The sequence below is a fragment of the Sphaeramia orbicularis genome, chromosome 19 (genome assembly GCF_902148855.1).
Source record: "Sphaeramia orbicularis chromosome 19, fSphaOr1.1, whole genome shotgun sequence".
Taxonomy (NCBI): Eukaryota; Metazoa; Chordata; class Actinopteri; order Kurtiformes; family Apogonidae; genus Sphaeramia; species Sphaeramia orbicularis.
In genome coordinates, this window is record NC_043975.1 from 42,423,231 (window position 1) to 42,441,100 (window position 17,870).

The 17,870-nt window shown below is 39.0% G+C and overlaps 1 protein-coding gene across 1 annotated transcript; it reads right to left on the reverse strand.

Moving 5' to 3' along the window:
* Window positions 1–5,123: 5,123 nt before the first annotated feature.
* Window positions 5,124–17,711, reverse strand: LOC115410798 (NHL repeat-containing protein 3). Its single transcript, XM_030122600.1, has 3 exons — window positions 17,087–17,711; window positions 8,653–8,855; window positions 5,124–6,098 (listed from the first exon to the last, which is right to left on the reverse strand). The coding sequence occupies exons 1-3, from the start codon at window positions 17,343–17,345 to the stop codon at window positions 5,499–5,501; spliced, it is 1,062 nt and encodes a 353-aa protein (XP_029978460.1). The 5' UTR covers window positions 17,346–17,711; the 3' UTR covers window positions 5,124–5,498.
* Window positions 17,712–17,870: the final 159 nt, after the last annotated feature.

The window sequence follows — 17,870 nt, forward strand, 5'->3', positions numbered from 1 at the left end:
GTTTAAATAACAGTGCTTTAATGTAATAAGTCCAGTAGTAACGACTGAAACAGGAGGGTCCTCTTCACATTTGATGTTTGGTTAAATGGAATATTAATCCGAATGTCAGTATAAATAGGTAGTTTTACATGTTTCAGCCAATTATGACATTTAACCCATAAAAACCCCAAACCATCTACTGATCTAAACTGTTCAATACCTTTTGATCCACTAATCCTATCAATCCATGTCAATAATTGGTGTAAAATACAGTTCTTCATATTTTCATGGCCATCAGATATGACCATATTTGGACGTTCAGAGGCTCCATAGTTACCGTGGAGGCACCGTCATTTTCTCCAACACTGATTCACCAGCAGTTTTACCTCAATTATTCATAGGATAAAAAAACAAGTAAAATGAGCAAAATACTTGAAAAATAAGGAAAAAATTAACTAAAAACCTTGAAATCTGGCATAAAAGTGAAAACATCCTCTCAAATTGAGGAGAAAAATAGCAAAATACTTGAAAAATAAAGAAAATGTGTCATGTCATACCATTCAGAACCCTGTATTTATTCTGTTAACGCTCAAAAACTAAAACCATCTACTGATCTAAACTGTTTTATTCCTCTGTATTCCTGTTTTATCCACTAATCCTATCAATTCATGTCAATAATTGGTGTCAAATACAGTTCTTCATCTTTTCATGCTCATCAGATATGACCATATTTGGATGTTCAGAGGCTTCGTAGTTACCATGGAAACACCGTCATCTTCTCCAACATTGATTCCCCAGTCAAACCCATGGAGTTGGATCAGTGACAGTGAATGGACACACTGGGATTATGTTCAGTTAATGACAGATTTGGTTGAAAAAGTCACTATTTCCTCATTTTTGTCTGATTTGATTTAATAACCTTTGAATTTAGTCTGAGCTTTAATGAACATCTACATGATCAGTGAATTAAATATAGAAAAATACTTGATTTTCACTGAAAAATGAAAAATACAGAGGATGATGTTATAATAAATAGTGATAAATCATTTGGGAAAGACAGAAAAAAAAGTCATTTGGAAGTTGTGACAAAAACAGTTGTGGGTCTTTAAGGGTTAAATAAAACTCCATTTCCAGGTCACATGGTCAAACACAGTTTCATCTTAAAATATAATGTTGAACTGAGAGGAACTCCAGCATTATAATATAATAATTATTATTTGTACTTACATAGCAAGGTTCTAATAGTTTTGGATTTTTCATTATTGGTTAGTTTTATTTAGTTTTGACTTTTTTTTTCTCTAATTCAGTTACTTTTAATTCGTTTTTAGAGCATGTTTGCTCATTTTTATTTTATTTTTTGTTTTTTCTAAATGTTTAGTTTTAGTTTAGTTTTAGTTTTTTCAAATCTTTTCCCTTCTTCTCCGTCGTATTCAAATAAATCCCAGACAGGACTCTGCTGCTTTCTCCCAACTTTAGTCTCCCTGTTTCCAGGTAGAGTGGGGACCAGAAGACGACTGGAAACCACAAGTGACCACAAGTGACGGACCGTGAAGTGTCATATGGTGCCAGCTAAAATTGCTAGAGCGAAATAAATCGATCCCATATCAATCCGACATTGACAAAGATGAAAACGAAGGGAATTTTATCCATAATTTTTATCTGTTTTAGTTAGTTTTGTAAACACACAATACAGTTTCACTTAGTTATGTTTTTTTCTTTAAATTATAGTTTGTATTTATTTCAGTTAACGAAAATGTTTTTACAATTCTAGTTTTCATCATTTCGTTAGTTTTTGTTAACGACAATACTTAGACACAAATCATTCATACATATATTTTAAAAATGTTTAATTCTAATTCTCCATTTATATAAATGCCAAATTTCTCAATTTCTTTTATATTTCATTTCTCTCCTGTGTTTTTTTCTACCGGTCTTTATCTTTGAACTTGTGTACTTGTTGCTGCTGTTAACTGTGGGATCAATAAAGTCTTATCTTATCTTCTACATGTTCCCACTGCTATTACTGGAGTTACATGGTTATTATTCTCGTTTATTAAGACTTCATTACCCATGTATTACCAAACTATTGCCACATTAGTTCCCTTCTCCACACATTCAATCACCACATGTTCGTATCCACAGTTCTTGCAACACAGGACAGAGTTAGTTTGGAAACAGAGTCTGTAAATGTCACATGGAGTCTGAGAACACCAACACACATTTGACATGAAGACACAAATATCCACCTTAAAAAGGGTCTATGGCAGGGGTCTCAATCTAATTTTCTTTCGGGGGGGGGGGGGGTGTCACACTCAGCCCTATTTAATCTGAAGTGGGCCGGACCAGTACAATAATAGCATGACAGCCAATAAATTAAGGGTGTCAAACTCCTTTTTGTTCAGTTCCGCATTCAGCCCAATTTGATCTGCAGTGGGCCGAACCAGTAAAATAACAGTGAAAAAAGTTAAATTATATTATGATCAGGTTTAAATCTACGAAGTTTCCTTAAAAATCTGAATAACATGAATAACTTGAATTGTCTTAAGAAAAACAAGTGCAATTTTAACATTTTAACAATATTCTGCCTCAGTTTATCAGTTTATCATTTACACATGTGCATTACAATCACACAAAACATTTAGTAACAGGCAGAATACTGGTAAAATTGCATTTACTTTTCTTAAGACATTTCCGTTTGTTCATATTTGTTTAGGTTATTCACATTTTTTTGTAAAAGTATTGTTTGGCAATGTAAACATTTTCATGTAATTTTACATTTTTTACACCAAAAAAACAAAGGGAAAATTTGGGGTTGTCATTATTTATAGGTTATTATAATATTTTATTGGTTTTGACCCACTTCAAATCTAATTGGTCTGTATGTGTCTGTAGGTGGACCCTGAATCAAAATGATTTTGACACCACTGATTGTTAATATCTTCAGTGTAATTTTTACATTTCACAAATTCATCCCACAGGCCAGATTGGACCCTTTGGCGGGCCAGATTTGGCCCCCGGGCCGCATGCTTGACACCTGTGCAATAAATAATGACAACTCTAAATTGTTTTCATGCAAAAAATAACGCACAATTAAGCCAATATTTACATTTACAAACTTTCCAAATAAAAAGGATGTGAATAACCTGAAAAAAAAAAAAAAAAAAATCAGAATTTGTTAAGACATGTAAGCATAATTTCATCAATATTATGCCTCGTCTTATCATTTATACATATGCACAAAACATTTAGTAACAGGCAGAAAATTGTTAAAATTGCACTTAATTTTCTTCATTTCTTCATTTTGTTCCAGTTATTCAACGTTATTGTTAAAGGATGGTTTGTTAATGTAAACATTTTCACAATTTAATGTTTTTTGCACTAAATCAAAGAGAAAAAATTGGTGTTGTCTAGGGATGTAACAATTACCGGTATAATGATAAATGGCGGTAAAATTGCATACCGTTAGTATTACCGTTTAAATTCTAATTATCGTGATAACCCTGTTTGATTACCGCACTTTTAGGGGAAAAAACTCCTATGTAAAGATCTGCTTTTATGTCAAATATTTGAGTATAGTTTTAATTTATTACAGTTTTAATTGTATATACCTAATATTTGGAACCAATATTCACTTTTAAAGTCTTTGAAAAGGTTCATTAAGCATCTTTGTGTTATTTATGCAATAAAGTATATACATTTTTCAAATTGGATTTTATATTTTTTGTGTTTTTTTTCCCTTTTGTGTTTAATAGTAGGTTAAAGTGAAACAATAATAGACACATGATACAGATGAAGTTGTGCTGAAAAAACAGATACCAAACATGGGTATAGTAAACATTTGTTTATATAGTATATAAAGGCAAAATCAAAAGGACTGAAAAATGGACAAAATAGGCTCAGACCACTAAGGGTTAATATTTGAATGTTTCTGCCAACAGAAGGTACATTGTGCCAATAATTTTATTTGTTTTTTTTGTTTTTGTTTTTTGTTTTAAATACAATTTGGTTAAATTATTTCAGTGCGTGTATAAGTACTTTTTGAACATTTTGAGCACAATTTCAATAATACCGCGATAATAATGATAACCATGATAATTTTGGTCACAATAACCGTGATATGAAATTTTCATATCATTACATCCCTAGTGTTGTCATTATTTATAGGTTATTATGGTACTATTTTCCAGTTTGATGCCCTAACTTGCATTTTGCAAATTCATCCCGCGGGGTAGATTGGAACTTTTGGCAGGCCGGTTTTGGCCCCGCCCTAGGCTGCATGTTTGACACCTGTGGTCTATGATCTTTGGAGGATGTCAACAGTTCTGATTTTAGGGTTAGTTACAGACTCCAAAGGGCATTAAGTTAGTAGTTAATGAACGGGTGTGAGCGGGGGTGTTCTGTCATATGACAATTGTAGAGCGGAGGGGAGACAAAGTCATGTTAGTTCAGGGGTCACACTAAGTCAAATCTTATCTGCAGTGGGCCGGACCACTCAAATAATAAAAGAATAATATAGAAATAATGTCAACACCAAACTTTCCTCTGTCTTTTACAGTGAAAAAAGTAAAATTATGGGATGAAAATATTTACATCTACCAACTATCCTTTAAAATAATGTGAATAACATGAACAAACTGAAATTTCTTAAGAAAATTAAGTGTAATTTTGACAATATTCTGTCTCAGTTTATCATTTATACATGTAAATTACATCATACAGATACAATGGATCTACAAATACACCAAACATTGAAATAACAGACAGAATACTGGTAAACTTGCGCTTCAGACATTTCAAAATGTTCATATTTGTTCAGGTTATTCGTGTTTTTTTGTGAAATGACAGTTTGTTTGAGTGTAAATACAGTCAAATGACATGAAAACATTTACATTTAAAAAGAGACAAATGTGTAGTTGTGAGTATTTATATGTTATTATGATAGCATTTGACTGATCTGACCCACTGCAGATTAAACTGGTCTGTATGTGGAACCTGAACTAAAAGGATTCAGATCTTCAGCGTAATTTCTGCATTTCACAAATTCATCCCAGGGGCCAGACTGGACCCTTTGGGGGGCCAGACTGGACCCTTTTGGTAGGCCAGACTGGACCCTTTGGGGGGCCAGACTGGACCCTTTGGTGGGCCTCACTGGACCCTTTGGGGGGCCGGACCGGACCCTTTAGGGGGCTGGACCGGACCCTTTGGGGAGCTGGACTAGAACCCTTTGGGGGGCCGAACTGGACCCTTTGGTTGGCCAGACCAGACCATTTGGGGGGCCAGACTGGACCCTTTTGGTAGGCCAGACTGGACCCTTTGGGGGGCCAGACTGGACCCTTTGGTGGGCCGGACTAGACCCTTTGGGGGGCCAGATAGGACCCTTTTGGGGGCTGGACTGGACCCTTTGGTGGGCTGGACTGGACCCTTTGGTGCATGTTTGAGTCTTCTGTTGTAGACCAATAAGGTTGAACTGGTTTGTCCCAGTTTGTTTGAGTTGACCTCTTTAATTCCTTTTTTAAGCTCTACAGGAACTTCCCGCCCAGACTGAAGGGGGTGAACTTCTGGGCCTGCTGGGCTCCGATCTCAGCCACGTACAAGGCCCCGGTCTTCAGGTCCAGGTCCACCAGGTGAGGCTTCACCTCTTCGGCCAGTTGAATGACGCTGACCATCCTGCACTGACCGATCAGACCCACCGGCGGAGCGTCCAGCAGTGAAATTTGATTGGTGTTGAGCTGAACCACCACAAAGTACTTCCTGTCTGGGGTCAAGCGGACGGAGTAGGGGGCATCCTCAGTGAAGCAGCTCCCCCACGTGCCAAGCCAGTCGCCGGTGATGGAGTTGAACACTTGGATCCTCTTGTTGCCCCTGTCGGCCACCCACACCCTCTGGGAAGTGTCCACGGTCACACTGTGGGGGATGTAGAACTGGGCCAGGCCCTGGCCTTTCTCCGCATGCATCCACAACACCTCCTGGTCCTTGGACAGCTTCATGAGGCGGTTGTTCATCCCACCATCTCCATCTACTATGTACATATCTCCAGACTCATGGACGTAGATCTCAGCTGGCTGGTCAAATTCCAGAGGGTTTAATCCAGAGCCTGCCTTCCCTGGTGTACCGAGAACCTGATGAACACAAGCAAATATTCAACAATAACCACCAGCAGCAGCACATTGGGTTTGTTTAGTTAACCCTTAAAGATGCGGGAGACTTTCGTGACCAATTTTTCATCAAATCTGTCAAACCTCAGTCATATCCTCAGTATCATGAATCTGTAAGTCTGTCTATCATTACTCACCTGAATCTCTTGCATTACGGTGAACAGTTTCCTAGTGCCATCCACTACAAACAGACCATATGTTTACAGAGTCGGGAGGGAACTCAGGCATCTTTGGAATTTTGTTGCGACGTGCATTGTGGGAAACAAAGGCTTGCGCTGCCACTGTCAGGCATATGATATTATGTGGATGAAACAAACATGACGCAGAAACTGCTGAAACGCAGAAACAGCTGGAGGAATATGCATAGAGGGAAGGGAGCTCCTGCCGTTTTCACATAGTGTCTGTTCCAGCTGCCGCTGTCAGACAGCGGAGCAAACCGGCATTTCCCACAATGCACGTCGCGACAAAATTCCTCAGATGTCCGAGTTCCCTCCTGGCTCTGTTTGTAAACAAATGGTTTGTTTGTGGTGGATGGAACTTAGAAACTGTTCACCGTAATGCAAGAGATTCAGGTGAGTAATGACGGACAGACTAACAGATTCATGATACTGAGGATATAACTGAGGTTGGACAGATTTGATGACAAATTGGTCACGAAAGTCTCCCGCACCTTGAAAGACCCAAAAGCATCTGCTGAGCTCAAATATTTAAGAACTGTTGAACCACTAATCCTATCAATACAGTCTAATAATTCAGGTTAAATTCAGTTTCTCATCTTTTCAAAAGCATCACCTGTCCTTCAGATGCATCCATAGTGTCTGGAATGAACATGGAAACACCACTGTCTTCTGCAATATTAGTTCATGTATTGCAAGGTTCTAATAGTTTTGGATTTTTCATTATAGTTTAGTTTTATTTAGTTTTGACTTTTTTTTCTCTAATTCAGTTAGTTTTAATTCGTTTTTAGAGCAGGTTTGATAGTTTTTATTAGTTTTCTTTTTTTTTCTAAATGCTTAGTTTGAGTTTAGTTTTAGTATTAATTTGAGGTTTTTTTCATATCTTTTCTCTTCTTCTCTGTTGTATTCAAATAAATCCCAGACAGGACTCTGCTGCTTTAGTCTCCATAGTTCCAGGTAGATTGGGGACCAGAAGACGACTGTAGACCACAGTCCATCACGGACTGTGAAGTGTCGTATGGTGCCGCTAGCTAAAATTGCTAGAGCAAAATAAATCGCTTTCATATCAATCCGACATTGACAAAGACGAAAACAAAGGGAATTTTATCCATAATTTTTATATGTTTTAGTTAGTTTTTTAAGCACAAAATACTTTTTCGGTTAGTTATCGATTTTTTCTTTTAATTATAGTTTTTATTTATTTCAGTTAAATGTTTTTTCAATTCTAGTTTTCGTCATTTCATTAGTTTTCGTTAACGATAATAACCTTGGTGTATTGTGACAAATGAAGATGGTTGTAGACGTTTGATTTTATGTAGAATTAAAAATATATTTTGCTGATAAAGTCATGCTCCCTCCAATTTCCTGTTTTGATATAATAACATGTGAATTTGCTACACTTTTATTAACCCTAACCTACAAGTTCAGTAACTTAAATACAGGATAAATATAGGAAAATACATGATTTTCACCAAAATTCAAAAGATAACATTATATGGTGATAAATCACTTGGTAACGAATAAGACAAAAATTCATTTAAAATGTACCACAAAAAATAGTTCTGGGTCTTTATGGTTTAAGTAAAATTTTTTAATAATGAACTAAATGAAAGTATGGTGTTGTCTGAAACTACAGATCTACAGCTGATCACATGCAGCTTCACTAGTAGATAGAACGATAGAACGATAGATAGAACGATAGAACAATAGATAGAATGATAAATAGAACGATAGATAGAACGATAGATAGAACGATAGAACGATAGATAGAACGATAGATAGAACGATAGATAGAACGATAGAACGATAGATAGAACGATAGATAGAACGATAGATAGAACAACAGAACGATAGAACGATAGATAGATAGAACGATAGATAGATAGAACGATAGAATGATAGATAGAACGATAGATAGAACGATAGATAGAACGATAGATAGACAGACAGACAGACAGACAGACAGACAGACAGACAGACAGACAGACAGACAGACAGACAGATAGATAGATAGATAGATAGATAGATAGATAGATAGATAGATAGATAGATAGATAGATAGATAGATAGATAGATAGATAGATAGATAGATAGATAGATAGATTTACTTTATTAATCCCCAAGGGGAAATTCCGAATACAAAATGTGGTCACCACTCCACAAACACAGTCATACCACATCAACAATCAATAAATAAATAAATGCAGAGTATAAGTAGCTGTGAATAAATTAGATTAAAAAGAAGTGAAATTAAAAGACAAAGATGTGTTTTCTACCTATCACATAAAAACATAAAAGCATAAAAACATAAAAGCATAAAAACACTGGTAACTCTGTGTTACCTGCAGGAGCTTCCCAGACGGTGAATACTGTTTGATGCAGTGACCATACGGGCCGTTCCCCACATCAGTGATCCACACCGTAGGGTTGGAAGACGCAGCATCTGCCAAAAACATCCCATGAGGCATCTCCAAGGTGCTCGTGTTCCAGGACATGAGGAAGTCTCCATCTGTGGTGAACACCAGCACTTTGGGCACATTGTCCCCTAAGAGAAAAGCAAAGAACAAGTACAAGATTAGATTAAACTGTAGATCATGATGTTATATGTGTTGTGTTTTTGTTAAAGTTTCAGAACTATTTAACCCACTGGTTCCAACCCATTTTTTTTACTCCTGTCTAGGGATGTAACAATATGAAAATTTCATATCACGGTTATCATTATTATCGCGGTATTGTTGAAATTGTGCTCAAAATGTTCAAAAAGTACTAACACTGAAATAATTTAACCAAGTTGTATTTTGGAAAAAAACAAACAAAAACAAAAACAAAAAAACAAATAAAATAACAGGCACAATGTACCTTCTCTTGGCAGAAACATTCAAATATTAACCCTTAGTGGTCTGAGCCTATTTTGTTCATTTTCAGTACTTTTGATTTTGCCTTTATATAATATAAAAACAAATGTTTACTATACCCATGTTTGGGATCTTTTTTTTTCAGCACAGCTTCATCTATTTCATCTATTATTTTTTCACTTTAACCTATTATATCAACATAAAAAGCCAGAAAACACCAAAAAATAAAAAATCCGATTTTTAAAAATGTATATACTTTATTGCATAAATAACACAAAGATGCTTAACGAACCTTTTCAAAGACTTTAAAAGTGAATATTGGTTCCATATAGTAGGTATAGAAAATTAAAATTGTAATAAATTAAAACTATCCTCAAATATTTGACACAAAAGCAGATCTTTACATAAGCATTTTTTCCCCTAAATGTGCGGTAATCAAACACGGTTATCATGATAATTAGAATTTAAATGGTAATACTAACTGTCTGCAATTTTACCACCGTTGATCGTTATACCGGTAATCGTTACATCCCAACTCCTGATTCCATTTTAACATCTAAAACTTCTGTCGACCCCAGACATTCAAAACAGAGACTTTTTTTTTCTAAAATTAATTTGTTTTTGAAAAAACGATTATCAGCCTCTAAAAAGGCTATGACCAAAAAATGGTGCAGATTAGAACCACCTACAACTAATGACTGGATACAAACTGTGAATGGAATATTTGAGTATGACCCATAGACTGAGGACTGAAGAAGAACAGTATCAGGATAAATGGAAGAATGGACAATTTTTATTTCAACATCACACTACTAAAAACAATTGTTAGTCATAAGGTCTATTGTAGTCAATGTATCCCAAATGTCCCCTATGTTTGTCTTGTTTTGTTATGTACAGAAAATAAACAATAAAAATAAAGTTTAAAAATACAGAAAAATTATTTTATTTTTGATCATGTAATAGTTTGCTATAGTATGTTTCAAGTAAACGTTAATTTTAGAGGAAATTTAGTCTATATAATGTATATAATGCTTTATATAGAATGTATTATATGTGTTATATATAACACATGTGTTATATATAATGTATATAATGCCCTCCGGTGGACTCGTCCCCCACCGAGGGAATCGTAGGGGCTTGGTGCTATGTGGATTGGGTGGCAGTCGACGGCAGGGGGCCCGACGACCCGATCCCTGGACGCAGAGTCTAGCTCTTGGGACATGGAATGTCACTTCACTGGGGGGGGGGGGGGGGGGGCAGAGCTTGTGAGGGAGGTTGAGAGATACCATCTAGATATAGCCGGGCTCACCTCCACACACAGTTTGGGCTCTGGAGCCCAACCCCTCAAAAGGGGCTGGACTCTCAACTTTTCTGGCATTGCCCATGGTGAGAGGCGGCGGGCTGGTGTGGGCTTGCTCATAGCCCCTCAGCTCAGCTGCCATATGTTGGAGTTCACCCTGGTGAACGAGAGGGTCGTGTCCCTGCGCCTTCGGGTCGGGGACAGGTGCCTCACTGTTGTTTCGGCTTACGGGCCGAACAGCAGTGCAGAGTACCCGGCCTTCTTGGAGTCCCTGGGAAGGGTGCTGGATGGTGCTCCGACAGGGGACTCCATTGTTCTCCTGGGTGACTTCAATGCCCACATGGGCAACGACAGTGAGACCTGGAGGGGGGTGATGGGGAGGAACGGCCTCCCCGATCTGAACCTGAGTGGTGTTTCGTTATTGGACTTCTGTGCTAGTCACAGTTTGTCCATAACAAACACCATGTTCAAACACAGGGATGTCCATAAGTGCACTTGGCACCAGGACACCCTAGGCTGGAGGTCGATGATCGACTTCGTTGTCATATCATCAGACCTCCGGCCGCATGTTTTGGACACTTGGGTGAAGAGAGGGGCAGAGCTGTCAACCTATCACTATCTGGTGGTGAGTTGGATCCACTGGCGAAGGAGGAAGCCGGACAGACTTGGCAGGCCCAAACGTGTTGTGAGGGTCTGTTGGGAGAGCAGAACCCGATGTCAGCGCGGTCTTCAACTCCCACCTCCGGGAGAGCTTCTCCCAGATCCCGGGGTAGGCTGGGGACATTGAGTCCGAGTGGACCATGTTCTCCACCTCCATTGTCGAAGCAGCTGCCCTGAGCTGTGGTCGCAGGGTCTCCAGTTCCTGTTGTGGCGGCAATCCCCAAACCCGGTGGTGGACCCCAGAAGTAAGGGATGCTGTCAAGCTGAAGAAGGAGTCTTATCGGGCCTTGTTGGCCCGTGGGACTCCCGAGGCAGCTGATGGATACCGGCAGGCCAGGCGTGCAGCAGCCCGAGCGGTTGTGGAGGCAAAAACTCGAGTCTGGATGGAGTTTGGGGAGGCCATGGAGAAGGACTATCAGTCAGCCTCGAAGAAATTCTGGCAAGCCGTCCGGCGCCTCAGGAGGGGAAAGCAGTGCACCACCAACACTGTTTACAGTTGAAGTGTGGAGCTGCTGACCTTGACTGGGGATGTTGTCGGACGGTGGAAGGAATACTTTGAGGATCTCCTCAATCCTGCTGTCACGTCTTCCATAGAGGAAGCAGAGGCTAAGGTCTCAGAGGTGGACTCGTCCATCACCCAAGCTGAGGTCACTGAGGTGGCTGGACAGCTCCTCGGTGGCAGGGCTCCAGGGGTGGATGAGATTCGCCTTGAGAACCTTAAGTCTCTGGATGTGCAGGGACTGTCTTGGTTGACACGTCTCTGTAACATTGTGTGGCAGTCGGGGACAGTACCTCTGGACTGGCAGACTGGGGTGGTGGTCCCCCTTTTTAAGAAGGGGGACCGGAGGATGTGCTCCAACTATAGGGGGATCACACTCCTCAGCCTCCCAGGGAAAGTCTATTCCAGGGTACTGGAGAGGAGGATCCGACTGATAGTTGAACCTCGGATCCAGGAGGAACAATGCAGTTTTCGTCCCGGTCACAGAACACTGGACCAGCTCTATACTCTCCATCGCATGCGCGAGGGTTCATGGGAGTTCGCCCAACCAGTCCACATGTGTTTTGTGGATCTGGAGAAAGCATTCGACCATGTCCCTCGTGGTATGCTGTGGGGGGTGCTTCGGGAGTATGGGGTCCGGGGCCCTTTGCTAAGGGCAGTCCGGTCCTTGTATGACCAAAGCAGGAGTCTGGTTCACATTGCTGGCAGTAAGTCAGACCTGTTCCAGGTGCATGTTGGACTCCAGCAGGGCTGCCCTTTGTCACCGGTTCTGTTCATAATTTTTATGGACAGAATTTCTAGGTGCAGCCAGGGACCGGAGAGGGTCCGGTTTGGGGACCACAGGATTTCATCTCTGCTTTTTGCAGATGACGTTGTCCTGTTGGCCTCATCAAACCTGGACCTTCAGCGTGCCCTTGGGCGGTTTGCAGCCAAGTGTGAAGCGAGCGGGATGAGTATCAGGACCTCCAAATCCAAGGCCATGGTTCTTGACTGGAAAGAGGTGGTTTGCCCTCTCCGGGTCGGCGGAGAGTCTTTGCCCCAAGTGGAGGAGTTTAAGTATATTGGGGTCTTGTTCACGAGTGAGGGAAGGATGGAATGTGAGATTGACAGACGGATCGGTGCAGCGTCTGCAGTGATGCAGTTGCTGTACCAGTCGGTTGGGGTGAAGGAGCCTCTCAGTTTCTCTTAGTTGTCTTATTGGGTCCAGGCAGGTGAAGACATCTGTCCATTCTCTGTTCTGTCCAGTGTTCTCACTGTGACTGTGTCCAAGCAGGTTGAAGCGTAGTAACGCACGTGGTCACATGATCAGGTCAATCATGATACGCCCTCTGAGATGTTATATCCTGCATTTTATTTGAACTGGATTTTTATAGGAAAAGTGTGTGGTGTTTTAATTATAATGTAATATATACTGAATCATTAAAACATTTTTTTATTAGTAATTTTTTAAAATTTTCATTAATTACTAGAAATTTCCGGTGACCTCATTTGAATTCCAGCTGACCCCAAGGTTGAAAAACACTGATTTAATCCTTTGGAGGACTGCTGGAGCCTTTCCCAGCTGACATCAGTTGAGAACAGTTTCCTGTCACATTCACACCTGGGGCTTAAAATACTGTGACCAGTTCACCTGTTTAGGTGCATGTTTTTGTAAAAGCAACATTCAACCTCCAAAAAACCAGGACCTTCTGCTGTCGTCCAGACACACCATGCCATCTAAACTGGAACACATATTAGAACTGATGATGCACTGATTGTAAAATTTTGGCCAATAGCTGATAACAATATAGATGCTAGCAAAGAAATATACATTATAAAAACATAAAGATAGGTACTATTTTAGAGCCTTCCAGTCTTTTATCAAATGATCTTTAAATGAACATTGATTCAAACATAGAAACCTATGAAAACACCTTTAACATAACACAGTAGATAAATATCTGCCACTGCCATCAGTCAAAATCTTATCTGTTGATATCAACCGATATTGGCAGATAACAATGTCACACTGATAGATGGGTGCGTCTCTCTTTTTTTTTTCTGGTGCATGCATCTACTTATTTCAATTTAACTGACATTGGTATTTTTGAGATACCTGTGGGTATTGAACAACAATAAGAAAAGAGAGAAGAAAACAAATAATACTTTTTTCCTAAATTAAGGGCAGCTCCCTAACTATGTAAAGGTTTAGTGGGTGTAACTCACAAACTAACACTTCAGACACCGGCTCCAAAACATTCCAAAACACACCAGTACCAGTAGTACTGGTCTTTAAATCAGTCTTTAGACCACTTTGTGAAGGTCCAAACCTTTAACCAATTCTTTATTTCACTTGTGACAGCTTACCTCATTCTGCTGTTCTTTGTCAAACATGGTCACATAAGCTGCTGTTGTTTCACATTGTTTTCACTTTGTTATTAATCCACTAACAGTTGAAACATGAAACATTTAGTAGTGAGGACATTTCATGAATGGATTTATCACACAGGTGACTAGGGATGTAACAATTACCAGTATAATGATAAACTGCAGTAAAATTGCAGACGGATAGTATTACCGTTTAAATTCTAATTATCATGAAAACCGTGTTTGATTACTGCACTTTTAGGGGAAAACGTCTATGTAAAGATCTGCTTTTATGTCAAATATTTGAGTATAGTTTTAATTTATTACAATTTTAGTTGTATATACCTAATATTTGGAACCAATATTCACTTTTAAAGTCTTTGAAAAGGTTCATTAAGCAACTTTGTGTTATTTATGCAATAAAGTATATACATTTTTTAAAAATCTGATTTTTTTTTTTTTTTTATATGTGTGTTTTTTGTCCTTTTCTGTTGATATAGTAGGTTAAAGTGAAAAAAATAATAGACAGATGAGATAGATGAAGTTGTGCTGAAAAAAAAGATACCAAACATGGGTATAGTAAACATTTGTTTATATAGTATTGAGGAAGAAAATTTGTGATTTGAGAACGCAGACGACACCCTTTTTGTTTGAGAGCACAGAAGGCAACCTTTTGTTTCATGTTCCCTGCCGAGCTAACCTCTTTAGCATTAACCAGTGATGTTTTGATTATATGTTAAGATGCCTCCACCAGGTCTGAGAGACTTACCCTCCCTTCCCTTGGTGTGAACCCCCCCTTCCTGGAGTGCGACCCCCCTCCCCTTTCCCCTGAATGTAAATTCTCTTGTCTCCTTCCAAAAGGACAACCCCCTTTTTCTTTATTACTTTGCTTGTCTTTTGTTTTCTGTTGACTGCTTTGAAGTAACTGTATAAATACCATCTGAAAACATAGATTCGGGGTCAGACTACTGGAACAGACTATGTCTGCATCGGTACTCTCACCGTGCTCCGGAACACTAAATAAAGCTACACTCATCGCAGCAAACTTTGAACCACATTTTGTGATTTTTCTTCAACAGTATATAAAGGCAAAATCAAAAGGACTAAAAAATGGACAAAATAGGCTCAGACAACTAAGGGTTAATATTTGAATGTTTCTGCCAACAGAAGGTACATTGTGCCAATTATTTTATCTTTTTTTTTTTTTTTAAATACAACTTGGTTAAATTATTTCAGTGTGTGTATAAGTACTTTCTGAACATTTTGAGCACAATTTCAACAATACTGCAATAATAATAATCGTGATAATTTAGGTCACAGTAACCGTGATATGAAATTTTCATATTGTTACATCCCTACAGGTGACATCCTATCACAGTATCACACTTGAATCCACTGAGCTCCTCAGAGTTATAAATGCAATAACCAGAGATGCAAGCACCAAAAACAAAACAACAACAACAAGAAAAACAAACAGGAAACGCACCCATCTATCAGACATCGTTATCTGCAGATATTGGTGGATTTCACAAATGTCGGTAGAATAAGTCTGCATGTGACCATGGAAGTGGTCTGAAGACTTGAATCCAATACTGGACTTAGAACCCCATTTATTGTGGTATTCAATATGTTACACATTATCCAAATTCAGTAATCAAAATGATATCATGCAATTTTTTTTAAAATCGAAGTTTAGGAAATTGTTAGACCATCATATTTGTAGGGTGGTATGATTATTGGGGACTGGTCGTGTTTTTATTCACACATACAGTTCATTATATAAACACTTAAATAAACACACACACACACACACACACACACATATATATATATATATATATATATATATATATATATATATATATATATAGTACAGTGGTGTATTGCACATTAATATTAATATTACTACTATAATACTACAGCAGTTTAGTTCCATCACATCTTGCACTTTAAAAATTGCTGGTGACCTAAACTACATTGCATTTTAACATTTTTGTCAAACCTTTGTTATTACTTTGTGTTATTACTAAATGATTGCCTGTTTTTTTATTTATTGCAATCGCTGATCTTTTAACCTATTTTTCATCATGGTATGTCCCACTGACCTCTGGGCCAGGTTAACCTTGTCAAACAGATCTCAATCTCAGTGGGACTTAATCTGGTTAAATAAAGGTTAAATAAACACAAAAAGCACAACTATTATTGTTATCATTGTTTTTATTATATATGTTGTGTTTTTCTATTGAATGTATAGGATGTGAAATTCTAAAAATATTTCCAGTTTGAACTGTCTTTATATATGAAATCTTATCATGTAATACATTTATGTTCATTAGACATTTAAGTACTTACAAGTATATATTTGAAAAGTATGTTTCATACATGTATGTAAAAGTGGACCCAGGATAGAGCGCAGCTGTGGCTGAAACTGAAAGTGTCATTTCATTGTACATTAACTCACCTGTTTGAATTTTAAACTCCGGTCATAAACTGAATATCACTGTGCCCTTGAATGTCATTTGGGTTTTTGTTTGTGTGTGTGTGTGTGTGTGTGTGTGTGTGTGTGTGTGTGTGTGTGTGTGTGTGTGTGTCTGTCTGTCTGTTTGTCTCTGTCTGTCTGTCTGTCTGTCTCTCTCTGTCTGTCTGTCTCTCTGTCTGTCTCTCTTTCTCTGTCTGTCTCTCTCTCTCTGTCTCCCTGTCTGTCTCTCTCTGTCCCTCTTTCTCTGTTGTCTCCTTGTCTGTCTGTCCCTCTTTCGCTGTCTCTCTCTCTCTGTCTGTGTCTGTTTGTCTGTCTGTCTCTCTCTCTCTCTCTCTCTGCCTGTCTCTCTGTCTGTCTCACCACTCCTGTATTTCCGTTTCCTTCCCATTCATCCATCAGTGTGTTCTGGTGTGTTTACCTCTCTGTCTCTCTCTCTCGTTCTCTGTCTGTCTGTCTGTCTTTCTGTCCACTCTATCTTTCCCACTCCTGTATGTCCATGTCTTTCCCATTCAGCCATCAGTGTGTTCCAGTGTGTTTACGCTCTGTCTGTCTGTCCGTCCGTCCGTCCGTCTTTCTCAACACTCCTGTATTTCCATGTCCTTCCCATTCATCCATCAGTGTGTTCTGGTGTGTTTACCTCTCTGTGCCACGTACACAACCCCAGTGAACTGGTTGACTGCCACTGCAAACACCTGTCCACTGAACACTTCCGGGTTCCTGGGCCAGGTTAGGTCCAGTTTGTACAAGGGTCTGCCTAACAGCTGGTAGTCTTGTGTGAGCCCGGAGCTGCCCATCTGCTGGGACCCAAAGGTTCCGTACAGTACCAGCATGAGCACAACCACTGACACCATGGTGGACACCATCAGACACGTGTGTCCCCTCTTCTTTATCCACATCAGTGGTTCCTGCTGGACCGTGTCCTCTTCCACAGCAGTCTCCTGCTTCACTGAGGCTGAAGATAGGACTGAGAAGATGCGCACTGTCTGCTAACACTAACAACCAGGACCAATGAACAACAGGCGGTGGTCTTACAGCTGGTATTTTAAGTTAAATTTACTTACATTTATAGTTAATGCGCTGATAGGTGCTATGCTAACATTAAGGGAACGAAAATGAAACGACTCAAGTCCAAAACCAAAACAGACCTGGAAGGGCGGAGAAGCATCCAGGACTTCCGTTTAGCAACATTACAAATGTCTGTTCTGCAAAATATAACATTATTTAAAATATATATAAATATAAAGAAACTAAAATCAGCTCTTTAGTTCAGCTGGGGAGAGAAATCGTTGACTCAACATGTAAATAAATAGAAATAGAAATGAGTTCAGGTAACAGAACACACACTTCCTCATATTTTTCCATGAGTGCTTTTATTTTGACATTTAAGGACTTATTTACTTCCGGTATTTTCACGAAGCAAA